This window comes from Bemisia tabaci, chromosome 9 (assembly GCF_918797505.1).
Source record: "Bemisia tabaci chromosome 9, PGI_BMITA_v3".
Taxonomy (NCBI): Eukaryota; Metazoa; Arthropoda; class Insecta; order Hemiptera; family Aleyrodidae; genus Bemisia; species Bemisia tabaci.
This window is the reverse complement of record NC_092801.1, coordinates 37,409,488-37,430,620: the sequence shown is the minus strand read 5'-3', so window position 1 is coordinate 37,430,620 and position 21,133 is coordinate 37,409,488. Positions and strand designations below refer to the sequence as shown.

The 21,133-nt window shown below is 40.0% G+C and overlaps 2 protein-coding genes across 2 annotated transcripts in view; both read right to left on the bottom strand.

Annotated features, from left to right (window-relative positions):
* Nucleotides 1-21,133, bottom strand: part of Sema5c (Semaphorin 5c) — a 232,364-nt gene that overhangs the window by 210,971 nt on the left and 260 nt on the right. The window lies entirely within an intron of this gene.
* pio (zona pellucida domain-containing protein piopio) lies at nucleotides 4,573-21,128 on the bottom strand. Its single transcript, XM_019061178.2, has 2 exons — nucleotides 20,935-21,128; nucleotides 4,573-7,714 (listed from the first exon to the last, which is right to left on the bottom strand). Exon 2 carries the CDS (start codon nucleotides 7,711-7,713, stop codon nucleotides 6,508-6,510), a length of 1,206 nt encoding a protein of 401 aa, XP_018916723.2. The 5' UTR covers nucleotide 7,714; nucleotides 20,935-21,128; the 3' UTR covers nucleotides 4,573-6,507.

Here is a 21,133-nt window from a genome sequence, read left to right as displayed (position 1 = left end):
ATGTGCATGTAGAGAGTGGGCTCTTCTTAAGTGGGCGTGCGGGCTGAAAAATAGGAGAACGTGATATATGCAAAAGACAAAGGGAAAATGGAAACGATCTTATTGAAACCCGCAGAGTCTTGTTCTGATAATCATTAGAGATCAAATTTTTGGCTCTAATTTATTTTTTTTTTATTTCGACCTTGCTTCCCCTCCAAATCAATTGAACCCAGTACTATTTTACTAGTATGTTATTGACTTGTGGATAAACCTCAAAATTCCGTCAAACTTGGTGAAACCTTTCCTGAGAATCAATTTCAGTTATGTATTTATTTTTGCTTTTTTTTTTTTTTTTTTTTTTTTTTTTTTTTTTTTTTTTTTTTTTCACGTCGAACTTGGTGAAACCTTTATAGAGTCTTGATGTCAGTTTTGTATTTATTTTAATTCTTTTTCACGTTGAACTTGGTGAAACCTTTATTGAGTCTTAATGTCAGTTATGTATTAATTTTTATTTTTTTCACGATGTTCTGCCCACGGCGCTTACAGCATAACGTAAATATTAACAAGAGATGTGGGACTGGCCGGTACGTAAGTTGCAGATCCGTAGGTATGGAGAGCCCGCGTCTGGGTTCCCCGGCGTATAGTTACAAGCAATTTATTTGGTTAAGAGTAGTATATTCAGTTGTAGTTGTAAGTCGCGATGGCGGACGTTCGGCCGGCCGATCAGGCCCGTTTGTCGGCGAGTTCTTTTATAACACCTTCTGAGTATTTAGTGGATGTAGATTGTGGAGCGTTGCCACTTGCACCGCCGTAATGCTCAATAAATTGTTTACTCGGCCTCTTAAAGCTTGTTTCGTCCCGTGGCTCGGTGAGCTCCCCAACGGGACTTCTCGGCCAAAAACTCTATATCCATGGCTAAACAACAATACTGCCGTGCTAAGGAAAAACGCCGTATGAACATTCGAGAGTTGCCCTCGATCAAATGTTAATTTTTGAGGGAAAATATGAATATTTTTCTGAGAAATTTTCGAGTTCTTTAGGTGAAATTACGAACAAAATTATCTGAAAAATTGAGAGAAAAGTATTCAAAAATTTTCCCGAAAATTTACGATTTACCAACGGATATTTGGGAACCCCTGAAGGTTCATACGGCGTTTTTCCTTTGCACGGCAGAATACTGCCTATCTGCAAACTCAACGTTTTGCAGGACAAAAAGAAAACCTTGAAATTTTTGAGGTTAGATATGCAGTTTTCTTTTTTTTTTTTTTTTTTTTTGTTTTTGTATATCATAGCGTCATTGCAGCGCTCTCCTACTGGACTGGAAAAACACTAAAATCATTAGTTGCGTATTTTATACTGTAGATTGCGGCAAAGTCGCAAACTCATTTTTGCCAAAATTGCCAGTTAGGTAGTATTGTATCTTAGCCCTCAATATGAACTGATGTAGACGTCGTTATCCAGGCGAAGAAACCTAAGTCCATCCCAAGGTTGCAATATTGACTCAAACAATTGAATTTGTTCACACAACAATTCCACAAAAAAAATTTCCGTTGTTAAATTTGTTGATATTGTAATTTCTGTCCTTTTTGCTGATTTCTTGGTTAGGAAAAATGAGTGAAAATGTCTGGAGGCAACGCTCGATAGGACTTTTTTTTTTTTTATTAAAAGCAGTTTTGCACAGGTTAAAATCATGTAGAGTTCAAATGCAGTTATGTTCTTCCGTCACGAAAACGACGAGATATGCTTCTAGAGATAAGTTTTTTTGAAAATTGAAATATGAAATTGAAAAATTACATATCCAGAAATATACTTGGAAAGTTGATCGGCACCTAATGGTTGGTTAATTAAATGAGCCTCTCGTGGCCTCACCTTGCTTAACCCAACTTCACCTGACTTAATCAAAATGTTGTGAATAGGAATCATTTCTAATCAAATATGGCTCATGTATGTAGATAAACTAGTTTGGTTGATCCCATTGAACCGATTTTTTTGAACAAAAAAAAATCCAGGTAACCATGCATATATATAACTAATTCTGATGAAAACCTACTCCCCTTTTCAGTTAAAAGTTGGCCACTGAGCGACCGCACGATTGACGCGTGCAGCGTGCTGAAAGCTCGACTGAATTACGACAGGTTCCGCGGACCGCGAAGTCCGTAAATAAACATCTTAAGTGCGTGCCGCTTCAAATTGGCCGGCTGGTTGGTCAGTTGGCTCCCGACCAAGGGATCCCCTGTTCGAATCTCGGAGCGAGTAACAACTGCCGCGCCGCGCCGTGGAGGAGCGCTAAGGATCTATTGTATGAGCTTTAATTGATATCAAAATATTTTAGGTGGTGCGACCTACACTGGGAAAAAAACACATTGGATCTAGAGTCTAGACTCTTAAAAACATCGACAAGAAAAAGTACTCTTGATTCAATCAGATTTAAGCTTAAATCAAGAACCAAGCCTCTTAATTTAAGCGGATTTCCTTTTGATTTTAGCTTAAATCTTCTTAAATCAAAAGTCCTTGTTCTTGTCAATGTTTTCAAGAGTCTGGACTCTAGATCCAATGTGTTTTTTTTTGTTCCAGTGTACAGTAAGGAAATTATGCCTCTGCAAATTTTTCATTACTCCCCTATACCCCAAATCCAATTCGGAGTTAGTTGGTCATTTGACATGCTCTGAACGGGAGAAAAATGACACGTGTTATCTGTAAACTATTACGTGAAAAACAACCGAAGTTTAAAAATCAATATAAAGTGAAATTTGATAATAAACATCTATATGGGTGGAACTAGAAACTACATGTGGAGTAAGGCAGAGGGGACATCCTCCAGAGAATTTTTTTTTGAGGGTTGGGGGCTGAAAAGCACCCCACCGAGGGGGGTCCTTGGGATTCCCACAGCTTCGAAGGAGGGTTTGCGGGATTTACTTTTCTCCAAAAGAAGATCTGAGAGGCCTCCTCCGAAATTTTTAAAATTCTCGTTAGAAATTTTGGAATAACTCACCAAAAACTTGATCCAAAACTTTGCGGAAGGAATAGCGGAGGAGTGGATTTGTTTTTCAACTTAATTCACCCTTTTTTTTACGACAGTTGACCTCTGAATATGTTTACATGACATTTTTATGTAACTGGTTTGTAGCTCTTAACTGTATGAAAATGACTGAAAGCAATGTGAGCAGATGATGCCTTAAACAGAAAATTAAATTTATGAATAAGGAATTCTTTCGATTGTAACTCTGAAATCTGTACAATGTACGGGAAAAAACCAACATCTAAGGCTTTTAAACTCAGTAACTGTATTTCTTTAAACCTGAAAATTGCTCACAAGTTATTCCTGAAAGCAAACAATGTAAAAAGAAAACGAGGGTTCCATTTTCGGGAAGCATCTGCCAACCTCAGTCAAAGTAACCAAGTTTTGAGCTGCCGTGCTAAGGAATAACGCCGTATGAACATCCGAATATTGCCAAATTTCCTCTGATAAAAAATTATTTTGGAAGAAATTCATGCTTATTTTTCTTGAAAATTCAAGATTTTTTTTTATCAATTGCAAATGAAACTGTCTGAAAAGATGGAAGAAAAGTATTCACAAATTTCCCAATAAATTCGTTTCTCATCAAAGTAAATTTGGCAACGCCTGAAGGTTCATACTGCGTTTTTCCTCGGGACGGCAGTGAAACCCTGCGGCAAAGTTGAATGGCAGGTGGGAGCAACCTTGGCACGAGGGACCAACCCTGCAATTCGAACGTGCAATTAACCTATCGAAATTATAGAGCTCCGATTTAAATTCGTATGAAAATGATGTGAACCCCCCGTTTTAGGAGCCCACTCCTTCATTTACACCTACGGCACGGGCGCCTCTGCCTATAAATCGTAGCTTGCCATTTGGGTGCAGATGCCCGAGCAGAAGGGGCCCTTACCTACTTATTAGCAGTGGCGTGCGTGACTTGCGATGTATCGATTGTTATGCCATTTAAAACTATGATAAAGAATCGATTATTAAGGTGTTCGCTACGAACACCCTGTTTATCGATCCTTTACCATACGTTTAAATGGCATAACAATCGATATATCGCAATTCACGCCACGCCACTGCTTATTAGATACTCTCTAACGAGACGAAGGGAAATGAGCCATGGATCATCGTGCCTCTTTGGCTTTTTTTTTGGGGGGGGGGGGGGTTATTTATTAGAACCTGATTATGATGATATTAATTTGTGTTTGATATTCAATCGGAAAGTCAAAATAGCTATTTAAAGTTTCAAACCCGTTTAAATAAGCATTACAAAAAGCGTAATTAAAGAAGTAGGAGGATTCCTTTTGAATACATTTTGGAACCTTCAATTTTAACGTTCGTTCCCAAAATCACCAACACTCTCATCTTATTCTCTAACGCTCTCTCCCTCCCTCTCCCCCCCCCCCCCTCTTTTTGAAGACAGCTGTTGGATTTTTACGTATCATGCATAAACCTTGACATTTTTAGGTTTGGTTAAGGCTACAGCTTGCACTAAGGCATGATTTTCATTTTGATTGAAATTCGACATTTTTTTTCCTTTTTTGAGAAGGTGAAATTTGCTTGATTGGAAGTGGGTATTGAATAAAGACCAATTTTAAAAATAAATGAACATATTTATTTAGGAGAAAAAAAGTTTTAGCAAGTAAGTCAGTACAAATAAAATCAAATTATTGCATAAATGTTTACTTAAACTAATCACATAAGTTAGGAAAGGACACGTGATGCTATATTATGCTTGGACAGTAAAAAAAATTATCGAAAACATTTCCAGGTAAATCTATTGTTCGAGAAGAGGTCATTTTTTATCTTCTATGAATGGTCAGTCAACTGCATGATTAAGAGAGAAGACAAAGATAAAGCCACGCTTTTCTACTCAATTCTCGATCCATTATTTAGTTTGTACTTTATATTGAAGTTATACTATCGATCATTTTATGCGTCATTGCAATTGAAAATACCATGAAAAAATTGGGCACTGTGTACCTTAAATACTAAATGGACGGAGTTCTTAGGAATTATCGAGTATTTACATGAAGGAATTAAAGTTCGTGAAGTTAACATTATTAGTCGCATTAAAAGTATATTAAATTAAGTACTTTCAAAAGCTTGGTGGAAGGCTCTGCACATACGCTTAGACTACGAAGAATAGGAGAGATAGTAAATGAAGAACCCTTTCACCTAAAGATGACCACCATGACAGGAGGATAACGCATACCAGGACAATTTTGTGAGAATACTAAATAAATTCAAAAGAAATAAAATAATCTAAATATTGTGACTAGAATGCAAGACGATGTAAGATTGGAGATTCCGTTTCAAGGAAATGAATTGGACTTCATTTTGCAAGTAGGCACTACAATTTCTGGCTTGTCCGTATAAACACTTATGAGCATAGGGAAACTAATGGTACATACGTTGTTTTTAAACAGGGCCAGAATTTATAGCTCCAAATTGCAAAATGTAGTCCAATTATTTTTTCGTAAATCTTGTGAAATTTCATGAAAAATTGAGAATATTTTGGTGAAAGCAAAGAAATTTGAAAATTATTTCTTCCGGAATTGAATAAAATAAAAGTAATATCACATGTTTGTTACAAGAAAAATACTTGATATAAACGTCTCACAATAAAAAAGAAAATATTGTTTTGAAAAGGAGTACGAATATGACAGCAAACGTAAGTTTAATAATATTTTCATTCGATTTAAAAGCCATAAGAATTCAATGGCATGTACAATTATCAGGCAGCTGCTCCGAATAAACAAGGGCAGAAAAAGAAGACTTTTTTTTATCTATATCATAGCTGTGTTAGAATGATTGATGGGTGGTGCGAGGCATTGTGTAATACAAAACAAATTGTAATAATATTTCCGGAAATAAAAAAACATTAAAAAAATTGCATAAACTCTTCGGAACTCATTCGCTCCTTTCAAAGTCTAAAAATTTAAACAACTTGAAATATTAAAACATTGAAATTGCTTAAGATTTTAAGAAAATAAGTTCAACACGAACTCACCAGTATTTTTATAACCTATGGCAGTTGATTCTTTGTTAAGTTCATGCTTAAAACTTTAAACAGATCCTTTGATACTTTTCGCAACATACAATGTATGAGCATCGGCTTCTTTCTCAATCTGAATTTAAAAGTCAGATCAAATTACCTTCCAGTCACCTCCTTCCTATCCTTCTGTGCAAGGATAAAAAAAAGAGGCCGAAGCTGAAAATCCCTTTCTCAACCTATGATTCCATTGACCTTCTGCCTTTGGCACACCAAAGCAAAGCACCGAACACAAAACTTCATGATATAGCATTATCCAACATCGGGTGGCAATCCATACCCACGAAAGACTCGAAACTTAAACCTAAAAGGATCACACGTTGCAACAAAAAACCATTATTTCTGGCTCATTCGCCCGCATAGGAAAAACCAATGTCATTTTTCAAAACAAGCCAAAAATAGCGATCCCTCGATTAAAAAATGTGGCCCGGATTTAATGAAAGTATGCGTGGCATAGGTAGAAAATCACAGTCTAACTACTACGGCTGTAAGCGGTGTTAGTGTACGGTCCACTATATATGGAACTGCCGGTCGTGGAGATATCCTTATGCGAGCGCTTCCTGGTGAGCAAGATGAGAACCGCAAGGACGGTGAGCAGCATCAAGACGAGCCCAGCGATGGCGATACCAATGGCGAAACTCCTCTGGGAGACGCAGATATTGTACGGGTCGTCCAGAGGATCAGCCTCAACCGTGAGGTCGTATTGGTCAGATTTCCCAAGATCGGTGGCTTCGTTGACGTAGAGACCACTGTAGACTTCAATGGGGGTGATACGCCCCTGTTCCTCTTTACCATTGTCTTCTCGTCGTTGACGCATCCCTCTCGGTCGGCTACAGTCGGGGACCTGGTCGCAGCTACCATCGGTTTTCACACAAAGCTGGACGTTACATTGGTAGTACACGGATGCGGTGTAGGGGAATTTATGAGCCTGGAAGGTGACGGAAGCTGTGGTCATGTTGGGGCTGTATTTAAACGGACCCATGATTTCGGGATCTACAGGGCAGCCGTCTTTGTCGACGAGTTTCTGCTCGCCCCAGCCGAGCCCGTCACGCACGAGGCAGTCCGTGACGCGGAGCCCGAAGGCTTCCTGGGCGTCGATGGAGACGACGAGCGTGAGAGGGTCGCCGATCTTGACGTTCTCGGCGACCTCCTTGCCGGTGGGGTCGCCGTAGAAGATCTTCATGGCGCTGCCGGGCATGGGGGCGGTGGCGTGGAGCATGGTCGGCTCGAGGGTGTTGACGTTGACGTCATTGGAGATGGTCTTGTCGCGGATCTGGTAGCGGCACCGGATGTGGAAGCCGCGCCCCTGGTTCGTCACCAGCTTCCGGTGCGGCTGGACGACGATGGTGTTGAAGTACTCGACGCTCCCGTCATCCAGTTGGGTGGACATGGTGTTGCAGGAGCGGAGCGGGAGCTTGTAGACGACGGGGGACTGGTTGTCGTAGAACTCGGCCATGCAGGAGGAGTTCTTGGAGAGGCCCTTCGGGTAGATCATCCCGTTGAAGAGCGGGCTCGCCGTGTCGATGGCCACCGAGATCTCGTTGCCGCTGCAGTCGACGCGGACGTCGGGGGCGATCTGCGAGTCGCTCGAGGTGAGCGCCGGGTCGTAGAGGGCCGCCGAGCTCAGGGTCAGGAGCAGGGCTACCGCCAGGAAGGGGGTGAGGAGTGAGGAGTCCATCCTGGAAAAGAAGAAACACGGTCGTTTAATATTACCAAGAGAATGGTCAATTCATGATGGATGTGTAGACTCACCCAACACTGGGGAAAAAAGTAGCTTGAATCTAGCGTCCGGACTCTTGAAAATATTGACAAGAAAAAATAATCTTGATTCGATCGGATTTATTGCTTAAACCAAAATGAAATGTGCTCAAATTGGACGTATTTCTATCAAACGGAACTAAGCGCCGCGCCATGGGGGGAGGAAGGGAGAGGGAGGCTTGGATTGGCGGTGTTGCGGAACCCGATGCTCGTTCCGTCCTATATTCGCAATGCTTTCTCATGACGCTTAGTTCCGTTTGACAGAACGCGCTATCCGGGATTCTAAAATCTTCAAATTGAACTCAATTTGGCGTTTAGTTCCGTTTAATAGAAATGCGTCCTATTAAGAGGCTCGGTCCTTAATTAAGCCAAAAATCTGATTGAATCAAGAGTATTTTTTACTGTCAATATTTTTAAGAATCTGGACTCAAGATCCAAGCGGTTTTTTATTTCGGTGACTTTAAACAAAGCTCATTGCACGTTAAGAAAGAAATCCGTCAAATGAGACCTAATTTATGACATTTGTCTCCGAATTCGACGTTCCATCTGATGGCTTTAAATGTCAGGAGTTAAAACTTTAAACGCAGACGAAAGACCATTAAAGTGACGAAAATATGTCCACGGTACTGATGCACTAAGGAAAAACGCCGTATGAACACTCGAGAGTTGCCAAATTTTCCCGGATAAAACATGAGTTTTTACGGAAAAGTCATGCATATTTTTTCTTAAACTTTTCGGATATTTTTCCCATTAAGATTGAACTAAATCGTCTGAAAAATTTGAAAAATATACTCTGAAGGCTCATACGGCGTTCTTCCTTAGCACCGGCAGAGTGGGGGTAAATGCGTCCATTTACCCCTACGGTTACGTATCCTTGTCTACTTGGTGGTTTTTCGACTACGTGGGGATATTTGACGTCCCGAAATTTAGAGCGAACCTCACAAAAAGTCCAACTCAACGATAAATGTTGCAATTTTTTATTGTGTGCGTGGAAAGATAAAACCGCTGGAGACCTTTCAGGTAGACTTCCATCAGACTCAATATTACATTTTAAAAAAACCTGCACTAACAATGTAAGCAATGTAGTAAATTTAATGCATGTGTGTCTCTGGTACTTCTTCATTTGTTTTAAGTATGCTCAAACAGATAAGAGGAGAATGTCCCTGTTTGAATCTTCTTCTTTTTTTTTTTTTTTTTTTTTTTTTTTTTTTGCAAAGAGGGTACTTCCTTTTGATTAGAACTTTTCGAAATTGCCAGTCCATAACAGTTTTGGAAGGTTTTACATACAGACCACCGAAAACATATCAATAAAAAATATAAAGATAAGTTACATGAAGAAAATTTGTCATTTTACCAGAAAACATGCTGTACAAAGATACATTTCCACGAATCCTTGTAGGACTTCCTGTTAATACTTTTCTCCCAATGGCAGCTAAAATTCCATTGAAACAACGAGAATTCCGTTTATGTACAAAAAATATCCGATGAGAAACATATTAACAGAGCGTCTACTAGGAACCTGAAGATTTTTCTCTGTGCTGGGAGGTGTTCCTAATTAAATTTTAAAAGGTAATCCATCAACCTTTAAAGCTATCTAAGAATTCTTCAAATAAAAGGAAAAACATGCATTCCGATGACTCCTCGAAGCTAAGACCTTCACCGACGGCAAGAGTCACCGGGGTCAAGAACGTGAGTGCTGGAACTGCCTCGCCAATAAAATGCGTAGAATATAATGAAAGCAAAGTACATTCCGTTAAAACGAATAATTTAGCGTATGGATGATAGGCCATAGGGGTGGGTCGGACGCTGTCAGCATGGGGCTACAGGCGTCTTTCCTAATTATTTACTCCCGGTTAGACATAAAGCGTGGAACAATAATTTGTCTATCTAACACCCGAAGCGTGCGCTCACCGGCATTTATAACACTGACTCTCTCCCTCCTCCTCCAGCTGGAGCTAACAGGTGAGAAGGAGAAGGGGAGATGCCTCTCCACGTGACCCTGACCGGCATTGATCTTCCCATACAGGGTGATTCAGGGATAGTTTTCATAAATTGGAAAGCCTATGCCTATTCCAGGATCGGGATATGACTTTTTCCCCTCACATAATTATCCCGGAAACGACTTCCTTTCGCAGAGACAGCTTCTCCAAAGTTAAAAAAAGTATTTTAAATTAAAAAAAACATCAATGAGATTTGATCACATTACATGATGAGGTTAAGTTCAATTACTCTACATAATTATACTTGCCCAAAAAAAAAGGAAGCTCATTTTGTGCGGACAATGTGAGTGGGAGCTTTGGTTCGACAGATAATGGAAATAACCCTTTGATATTTTGACATCGCCCTCTCTTCTTACCCCTAAATCTTTCCAAAAAATGAATTTTACCGTTATTAAAGTCTAAAACATGTAGGGAGCACCCAAAGTCACTTTCTGGGACCAATTGACATCAAACTCGAACATAAGTGTTCCCAAATAGTTGAAAGCGCATGCCATTCTGAAACTTAGGAGGACGCAATTTTGTGAAAAAAGGACGTAACACTCAAGGGGGTCCGTGTCTTTGTTCGAGGGTGCGTTACGGGGGAGAGGGGCACTCAAGATTGTGGTACGTACCGCTAAATAGAGTGCGTAGCGCCGATTTTTCTGATGTCTCACTGAAAAATGCTACCGCAACACCTACTACAAGTTTACTTGATTTTTTACACAGTGATACTATTTAGTGAAAAGAACCGTAACAATAATAATTTTCACCGGAAGTCTGGGGATACTCACCGTATGCCATACTCGGGTCACTGTGTCAGAGTACGAGTATGGTAATATTGTCCATATTTTATTTCAGTGTTTAGGATAAAAAGTTAAAGCGAGGGGGCAGTTGTCCATCCAAAATTCATCATAAAACGTTAATTTATCAGAGAGCAAGCTGAATTGAGTGTTGCTGAATTTTTATAGAGGGTGATGCAGATCTGTATTACAGAGTCTTAACAAGAGGAGGAGAGAACTGCCGTGCGACGCAAAATCGCCGTGAAACGACCATTTCGTAGTATTTACTGAGAAAGGTAAATTACCAGCAATTCAGGTCTATTTGATCTAGTTATTTCTCGGCACAATGTTTTACATAATTCTTTGCAGGACCTATGAAAACGCAATATTTTTACGCTGGAAAATTTGAGTTGCACGGGTAAAACAGTTATTTGATTATCATAAAAGCGGTATTACTTCCAAAAAAACAGTAAAAATACCGGGTTTATGGTATGCTTACGGCGTTCTTGGTAAACTTACCAACATGGCAAGAAGGAGATGGTAAGGTACCGGACTTGGAAAAATGCCGCGAATTTTTTTCAGTGCGCGAACGCATCTTATAAACGCCTCAAAACTGCCTACATAAACCTTTGCATTTGACCCAAAGAACGGTCTCTTAAAATCGCCACCCTTAATTCTAAATCATCCTGTACATACCTCGGTTGCAATAATATTGGGTGGTCAGGGTGGGGGGGGGGGGAGCGGATATCAAAGGCGGTTTCCGTGTTACAAAGAGTTATGGACTAGTGAAGCTGTAATGAAGACTACGACAAAGCCCCCAGGAAGGACGCTGGTGAGCCGACTGCAATTACTTTCGTGGAGTACAAGGAACTTTGACACTCCCGGGATAAGGAAGGGAGAAAATCGGGGAGGGCTTTGCCCCCGAGTTCCCGGCGAGAGTTACCGCTACTGTTCGCCGTTGCCAAATCGTGCGCATAGCGTGGTATTTGTGTTGCTCGAGAGAAAAAAATCACTCCGATTTTTCGAAAATTCCCGTGACTGATCTGAACAGAAAACTGCTCGAAAAAAGGATAAGTATCTGATATACACTGGAAAAAAATTCTCGGCCTTTTTACCAAGGTCCGTTGATACCTTTACCATCTCACTTTTTTACCAATTATTGGTAATTTTACCAAGACAGACTGGTAAGCTTACCTAAAAACCGGTATTTTTTACTGTTTTTTCGGGTAAGAATACCACTTTTATTGGTAATCAATTCCCGGTAACTTTGCCATTTTATCTCGGTAATTCTGCCACAGTCGATAAAAAATATTGGCGTTTTTACCAAGGTCCGCATCCCAAAATGCGGACCTTGCGGATAGGCAAGAAGAGAAAATTTTCCCGGACCGCTATGCATAAATGCTTGAAAAAAAAAAAAATACAATTATCTGGGATTCTTAATTATATATTTTTCTTTGACTTTTTCAAGTCTTACGACATTTCTTTTCACTCAACTTTGCACTGGAAAAAAAAAACACATTGGATCTAGAGTCCAGACTCTTAAAAACATCGACAACAAAAAATACTCTTGATTCAATCAGATTTAAACTTATATCAAGAACCAAGCCTCTTAATTTGAGCGGATTTCCTCTTGATTTAAGCTTAAATCTAATTGAATCAAGAGTCCTTTTTCTTGTCAATGTTTTCAAGAGTCTGGACTCTAGATCCAATGTGTGTTTTTTTTTTTTTTTTTTTTTTTTTTTTTTTTTTTTTTTTTTTTTTTCCAGTGTGACCGCGTAAAGTATTCCTTCTGTCTTGTAGGCGTTATGCGTTTCACGCTGACCGCACTGTGTTTGACGTAATGCGTGAAGCATTCGCGGAGTCTTGTAGGCGCTATGCGTTTCACGCTGACCGCATTGTGTTTGACGCAATGCGTGAAGAACCACGCGGTCTTGTAGGCGCTAATATGTGTTGAATCAAAAATATGTGTTGACTGATTGAATTAAAGGTCCTTTTTCTTTTCAATGTTTTCAAGAGTCTGGACTCTAGATCCAATAAGTTTTTTTTTTTCCAGTGTGTACTTGGTGCCCTTTCCAAAATTTTCGGGACCGTTATGAATAAATGCTTGAAAAAAAAAAAAATACATTTATCTGGGATTCTTAATTACATATTTTTCTTTGACTTTTTTAAGTCCTACGAAATTTCTTTCCACTCAACTTTGCCGACGAATCCTTTCAAAATCTCTAGAACTCTGGCGGCTGTGGAGTCGCTGAGAACGAAAACCACGCGCAAGCTTGAGACCATCTCTGCTCTCCAACCCCAGAACCTCGTAAGTGCAGCATAAAGCTGTACAGGTGGTACGCGGTTTTCAGTTGAGTACCGCAGATATCCCATCCTGATCGGAAAAGTATCGGGAGAGGAGAGAGGGGATGCGGACAATGAGCAAGGAAGATGGTGGGAGAGGGGAGGGGGGACGGACATAAAAAATCCACGGACACAAAGCAACATTTACAGTCGCTTTGATTAGATTGGATTTTTCACTGCTTCGAGCGCTACACTTGGTCTCTGCTGGCGCACACTGTATTCTAGCGATGTTGTCAGATGAAAGTCGTCGTTGCAGATACCAATACTGCCGTGCTAAGGAAAAACAGCGTAAGAGCCTTCAGGCGTTGCCAGATTCCCCTCGATAAAGACCAAAATTAGCGGAAAGTTTTTGAATGTTTTGCTTCAAATTTTTCGGACGATTTTGTTCGCAATTAGATCTAAAATACCCGAAACTTTCAAGGAAAAATACGAGTAACTTTCCCAAAAGATACATGATTAATCCGCGGAAATATGGCAACTTTCGAATGTTCCCACGGCGTTTTACCTTAGCACGACAGAATAGACCTCTGAACGCATAATATAACTCATTTACAATTAATTATTGACTCAGTTTACAGCTTTCCTGCATTCTAAAATATCTCCAAGTCTGAGGAATTGTCTTATATTCTCTCGTATTTTGGGTTTCTAAGGTTGCTTTAGGTCTAGAACGATAGATAGTCTGAAAGAAAGGAAAATTGAAAAAGTGAAGAAACGATTGATCATTGCAAAAATTGAAGATTTATCTGAGAAGTATGATTTCAATATCCGTGTTAAGGAAAAACGCCGAAGGAACCTTTAGGCGTTGCCAAATTTTTTATGATAAAACACGACACTCCCGGTAAACTTATGAAGATTTTTCCTGCAATTTGACAGGTAATTTTGTTCGCAATTTCACCCAAAGATCCTGAAAATTTCGGGGGAAAGTATTCATAAATTTCCTCAAAAATAGACATGTTATGGAAGGAAATTTGGCAACCCTTGAATGTACATACGGCGTTTTTCCTCAGCATGGCAGAACAAGTCAGAGTTATGGCAAAAAAGCGTGACGTTTTCTGACTATCCTTATCACCAAAAGCCAACGATTCTCCCGGGAATATTTTAAAACGACAAGAAAAAGAAAAAAAGAAATAAGAGGCAAGCAAACCCAGGCATTTCTCTCGGACTGGGTCCAAAAAGACACGTCTTGCAAACAGCGTTGCACGATCCTTAATAAATATAATTCCCTCTCCAGGACGAGTATTTTTCTAGCAAGTCAACATCTAGGAGCAAAGTTCGGCAACCTTTCTCTCAGAACACCTAAGCTGCCAATAGACATTAAGATAAAGCTCGCTGGAGTGAAAAATAAGGTCAGTAAAAATCCTCGCCAGGCAATTTGCCCGGCGATTGGGATGCGATCTGGTGATGACTTCCCGAAGCTCAGCCGACATAATTTGCCTAATGCACCTTACCTTGCACGCGCGTGCGATCTGTCAGGATTTCTTCACCGGTTCGAAGAACGGACTTACGAAGAGTCCGCGTCGACTTATTCTACGACTGGAATCCATTCTTCTTTTTATTTAGACCCCGCAACGCCCACTAAAAAACCCCTCGAGATGTTATCTCCGCGAGGTAAATCGTAGACAGTTCGACGACATTTTGGCCGTCATCCATTTGTCGACATCGTCTGCTTCGTTATCAGTTCACGTTTCGAGTTTGAAAAAATCGTTGTTGCCATTTTGTTGTTTCCCTCACAAAAGGACGTAATTCCATTTCAATGCCGCCAAATTCCCCCTCACGTATTGCATATTAACCAGAAGAATCTCGGGCATTCTCTGAACGATTGTTCGTAACGATGTTTATCAAATTGCTGTAAGTTATCGAGATTGAATAAAAAGCATATTCCTGGAGACTTTAACGAAAGGCTAGCAAGATGGAGCAATAAAATACGCGTGAAAACAGAGGACAACTCTTGCGCGCGAGGAAGTGATTAGAGGCAGCCCCAACCGCAGATTTTGTCGATCAATACGTTTAGAGACTTCAACGGCAGGGTAGAAAAACAGATGAGTTTAAGGCTTGCACACGAGATCTTCCGTTATATTATACATAAGTCCTTACGCCTAGGAAATGGTTATACTGAGGCTTAGATTGTTCGCTCGGTGTCTCTAAATTGTATTGTCCATCAATTTGACATCAGAGCCCTGTATAAACTCCCGTTTCATTATTGGGAACTGGATAAAAATTTTAGACCCTCCGCACGAAACGCGTGAATTGGTCTTCGATGCCTTTCAGCCTTGCCAGATTTACTAATAAATTCGCGCATTTTACGTAAGACCTCAGCGGATACGTGTGGGAATTCTGTTCCGTTCGGCTACGCCGAAACCGATATGGAGTCTGGCAATGCGCGGGCCCGGCTGGCAGGATCGGGATAATCCCGTAGGCTCGGCCGGCCATAAAATGGCGCTCCTCCGGCGTAAGGGCGTACCTCAATTTTAACGTGAGCCCTGTTTTACATATGAAGCCATATTTCCTGGGACTCATGTGCAAATGGAAATTCGCCTTTGCGTCAGATGATAGACGAAAATGGTACCCGCTCGGAAAGTCGTGAGGAGCAGCGCCATCCACCGTCAACCAGCGTCCAGCAACGGACCATCCGTCGCTTGGTTGACAAAAGGGCGTAAATACACTTTCAATTGAACCCGAGAAAACATTGAGTTTCATGAGCGGCAGGGTTTTTTGCTAAATGTGGTTACGACCTTACGTCTGGGAGGCAACGCATTGTTGTCAGATGTGGGGTGACCCATCGTCCGGAAGGTGGGAGGGGGTGTGTTGCTTAGACGAAAGTGTTGGAAACTTGTGGTAAGCTGCTGGGGTCAAGAATGTCAAGAAAGGCATGAGAAAAGTACGCACCTGCGTGAAACACCAAAATTTCTTGCGCTTCATCAATTTAATTAGCTTCATTTTTTTTTTAAGTTTTGTCCCCATTCTAATTCTATTGCATGCAAATCGTCTTTGAACATCAAAAATTCCAACACTTACTTCCAAAACAAGGGAAATGCGCAATTCTGGTCATTGGTCCAGGGGTGCAAAAAGTTCTTATAGCCTTCCCATTTTAAAAATCCCTTTCACAAAAATGTCCAAAAGACTTTTTTATCACTCTGCACGTATAAATTGCCACGATTTTTTGAAAAAACAAATGATTTCTGCCACGATTTTTCAAGACAACGCAGTTTTACCCCCCTTTTTCCCCCTTAAAAAAAGGTTTTTGTAGGGAAACGAATGGTGCACACGTTCGTTTCTAAACTGAGGCAGATATTGTTGTCTTACGAAATTGTAAAATGTTGTCTACTTGATGGGGATGTGGAGATGTATAATATAATGTTTGCGGGGGTGACAATGTTTCTCCACCTTTGCGATGGCTTTGGTTGAAGTCCATAAGAGTTTTTTTTTTTTTCAATTATATGAAAAAACAAAACAATTACCAATGAAAATCTAACTTAGTGTAGCAAAAATACACCACAGTTTTTGGCTCATTCATGGAAGCGCATATCTGCAGGGGCGAACCAATATCACACAAGTAAGGCGTTGTTTCTGAAGCGAGCCAAAAATATTAGTTCCTTTTTGCACACTGCAGTCCAGTTGTGAAAATTTGCAATTAAATATATTCATGTGATGGTAGTGCATGGAGAGAACGGTTTGGCTCATACTTATCACCTCTATTGTTCGGCACCGTTAACCGAAATTGTCGGTCTCAAAAAACGAACTTTGGTTCAGCTTACGAAAATTCTGTTTCCATGACCAAAAAATTCGGTTACTTGAACTGAAAAAGTTAGATGTTCGGTATGAATTGGACTACATTTTGAAATTGGAAAATACGATTTCTGGCCGTAATTCGTCCGTAAAAACACTTGTGTGTGTAGGGAAACTATGGCACATACATTGTTTCTGAACTGCGCCAAAAATTGTAGTTCCTAATTACAAAAAGTAGTCCAATTGAGATTCAGCGGCTAAAACGGAACTTTCTTTACACTGTGTGTTATAATCAGTATGGATTTACAAGAAGAGAAAAGCATTTATGTAAGAACTAGGATCATCGCGAGGAATCGCATACGTAGAAAACGTGGGAAGTCTCATTTTGACGATGCTGTAACGAGTTCAAGGAGAAAACGAGACAAAGAACTAAAACGTAAACCGAGAAAAGAAAAGGATGGAGAACGGGGAAACGTCCTTATTAAACGGCAGATCAGGTTACGTACGAGTGGGATACAGCAAGGTGTAATAATATAACTACGATCAGCGAAGACCATTAAACCATGCAGGGACCTTCGCTTAGAGTAGAATTTTCTGGTGAGCTCTGTATTTCTAATGCCTTTGCTCTTCTCCCACACAATCCTCTTGGCTACATTTCTTGGGAGTTTGTTCTCAGATATTGAACATTTGAGACCTTGCTATTTTATAAGTTACAGTTTACTCTCATTTTCATGTCGCTGGCTGAGGTACAATACCGCCTATCTTCAAACTGACGATTTCGCAGTACTACACTGAAAAAGAAACTCCGGCCGTGGAAGCCGTGCTTACGGGCTATACAGACATACCATCCGCGTTCCGGGCTCAGAGGCCGATAGTCCTGGGTGTAGCACCCGGAGCAGTCGAAGCTACGGCTCCAGCGCCCGGAACTTTCGGCCTCTGAGCCCGGAACGCGGATGGTATGTCTGTATAACCCGTAACTTTTTTTTCTGTGTAAGTAAAAACTTTATGCAATTTTAGTACGTTTGGTTTGCAATATGTCTTAAACATTACATCATCACTAGAGTGCTCCCAAGCGGAATTGGAAAGAACTAAAAACACCAACTTTCGTATTTTATACTGTAGAATGCGCCAAAGTTGCGAACTTTTTTTCGGCGAAATTTTCACTTGGACGGTATTGTACTTTAGCCATCGATGTGAGAGTGACATTGTCATGAAGATCGAGGAGTAAAATTCGGTGCCGGAGTCTAAGTAGCGTCCAAAAACCCCGAGCGATATGAATGTGAAGTGAAATTGCAGGTTAAATTAAACGTACATGCTATACCGCAAAAAGAGTAGATTCTGCTCCGTAATAGTGTAAGAACCTCCGTAAGGAAAATAGAATCCGTTCCGCATTCATATCACTCGGGGTTTACGGGCGATACGTAGACTCCGTCACTCCTAAATTGTTAACTATGTGGTCTTTGAATAATGCAAACTCCACTTAGTTTAGCATAGAAAATCAAGACTAAATGTTAGTCATGCATGGCTGGTATAACACTGGAAAAAAACACATTGGATCTAGAGTCCAGACTCTTGAAAACATTGACAAGAAAAATTACTCTTGTTTCAATTAGATTTAAGCTTAAATCAAAAAGAAATCCGCTCAAATTAAGGGGCTGGGTTCTTGATTTAAGCTTAAATCTGATTGAATCTAAAGTCCTTTTTCTTGTTGATGTTTTTAAGAGTCTGGACTCTAGATCCAATGTGTTTTTTTTTTCCAGTGTAAAATCCCTTCGTCTTCGTCACAAAAACATTTCTACTCCTAGTTATTGTGTGAGGAAAACTCCCTTAAAAGCTAGTTTAGAATGTGTAAAATAAAGCACAACCGAATTTATTTCTCACTCATTTTTTGTCGTTAGATTTAAGGAACTCATTCAAGAGGAGGGCCAATCAGCGTTAATTATAAGGTCTTGAACGGAAGCCGAGTTCTTGAATAGGAAATCCATTTGCCAGAGTTCTGAAAGACCCTCAGGATCGAGATTTAAAGAATTTTAAAAGGTACGCATTCCGATCCTCGACGAATCAGTGAGCTTTCATTGCGTCACTACATAATGATTCCACTCGAGAAGAACTCTCAAATGGACCAAGACGATAAAACTACACTGCCCCTTTTCAGCGAGTGGTCGAAAAGTTGTCAAAGACCTGAACCACTTTGAAAGGGGCCAGTGTTGTTAAATTTGGATTCAGATTTTCCAATTGCCACCTTGCTCGATGATGGTTGAATTCGAAATTTTCTCCGTAGACTGGCAGCAATGTGCGGGGCATGGATAACTCTGTCAATATAACGTTGGAGCGCCAAATGAAAAAAGAAAAAAAAAAACTTTACGATCGTCTCCAAAGTGAGGATATTTGGCCGCGATTTAAATGAGCCGAATTCCGACCAGCTTTGGAAATGCATGGAGTATAGTGATGTTTTTAATGGTCACCTCTGATCACTCGTTTTATTACAACTGGCTCTTTTTGGGTCCAATCAATCTTAAAAATGTCCTCTTGGTGACTTCTTAAAAACGTAGTTTTTGGTAGTATTTCGACAGGCACGTCGATCAAAACGCACGCTAAGTATAAACTTGCAGAAATGCTTTTATACATGTAGAATTCGAACACGGATATTAAAGTTGTTCTGATTTATCGCCGAATGACTTATACTCCTGATTGTAAGAAAACTTGCAAAATATGGATATTCTTAGGCAAGAACTCGTTTTCATAACGAGGGGCAAGGAACTTTATTATTAAAGTAAAAAAACTCGAATTACTTAATGAAAATTGCTTTCGTAGGAAGGAGGAGAACTCTTGATTTACTAAATAGGTAATAAGCTACGAAGTAGAGCCATGTTTAGAATCGGAATTCATTTTTCAACCCTAAAATAAATGCTTAAAATTTAAGGCCGACTGCATGACTGAAGCTTCTTAAAACTGGGAACAGCTGGGGTTGGGGTAGGGGAACTACACACTGTTGAGTATACGAAGGGGACGAATAAAGCAAAAGAGTATTCTCGGGTGTATATTTTTAAGGGATAAAAAGGAGCGATTTTACCTATCAATTAGCTTCATAGGTCATGTGTTTTCAGCCTCGTCGATTTCATGACCGAAGCTAAAATATTTGGAAACTTAGTTGTTGCCTGATCAGTTGAATAAATGCGAATAAATACGCACTTCATTGGATTTTAAATATTTAAGGAGGGTAGTTAGTGAGATATTGTTTCTTTCAGCGTACATGCGTCCAATTTTGGTTTAAATCAGTCTCTTACGGAATTTTCTCTGTGCAGATTTAGTGGCGATTTTTGCCTTTGATAGCGCATCGAGCTACTTTAATCAGTTCAAATTAGATAATTAAATATATAAAATTAAAATTAAAAAATAATTATAAAGTCAAGAATAAATAAAGAGTACGAATGAAAGTAGGTACAGTGTTTCAACAATAAAACTGTTGATCTGTATCTGATCTTGGGTTAAAATTGTTTAGTAAGGGTGCCTGCTATGTTCCTCGGCGGAACTACTTGGTAAAAATGAGAGGAACTATCAACATACCCCCATCCCTAAAAATTAAGTTAGACCTCTGTTTATTATGTCATGTATCACCAATATAGTTACTCATCCCAACGATTTTTTCCCCCTTAATTTATGTAATTTCAAGAGTTCATAAATTACTAAGCAAGAGACTTTCAATCTCACACATCTGCAAGTAGGTAGTTGGGGAAGAGGGGCCACAGGGAATGGTGGGTGTGAGTGGGGGCCAGCAGAGAGTTCTGAACCACCAAAGAGGGTCAAGGTTTTTGCTTTAAATTTCGCAATACATAAAAATATTAGCACTGAATCATCTTCAAAATTGTTGAGAACTATTCTATGAAGAAGGGGGTAGGGCAACCCCACCTGGTCATTGCTTGATGCACCTGAGGGTGCGACTTTGTCTGCACAATAAACCTGCTTCAGGTGAAAATTAGAACCATTAAAAAAACCTACAATAATTTACCCCTAAATTGAGGTGAGTGACCTAGTTCCTTTGTACCAATTTATTTTAATCTAAAAAATCATTGATTGACTCCATAAATGAAGATTAGCGCAGAGCCAACTGGTTTCGTTCGGAAGATCTAATTAACCTACACCACAATGGCCACCTCTCAGGTAATACAATCGTGATAAACAATATTGAGCTACCCATGGTGTGATTGGGTGGTCGGATGATGAGAAAAACAGAACTAAATAGCGTAAAGCATAAAGAAAAAACATTCACATGCTTTCAATCAAGAAAAATTGTAGAATTTTGAGATCTCTCACCTGTGTAAAGTGTTATCCAACTGCTTAGATCACCAAATGGTCGTCATACCAGTGGGGGCGTTCCAGGTAGGTATTCGATGGTTTAACTGGCTCAAAACTCAGTTTCACCACACAAAACTATCACATAGGAAAACTTTGGGGTAAAACGGATTGAAAAACACGAAAAAAAGGGGCGGAAAGGGGCGGAAAAACTGATTTA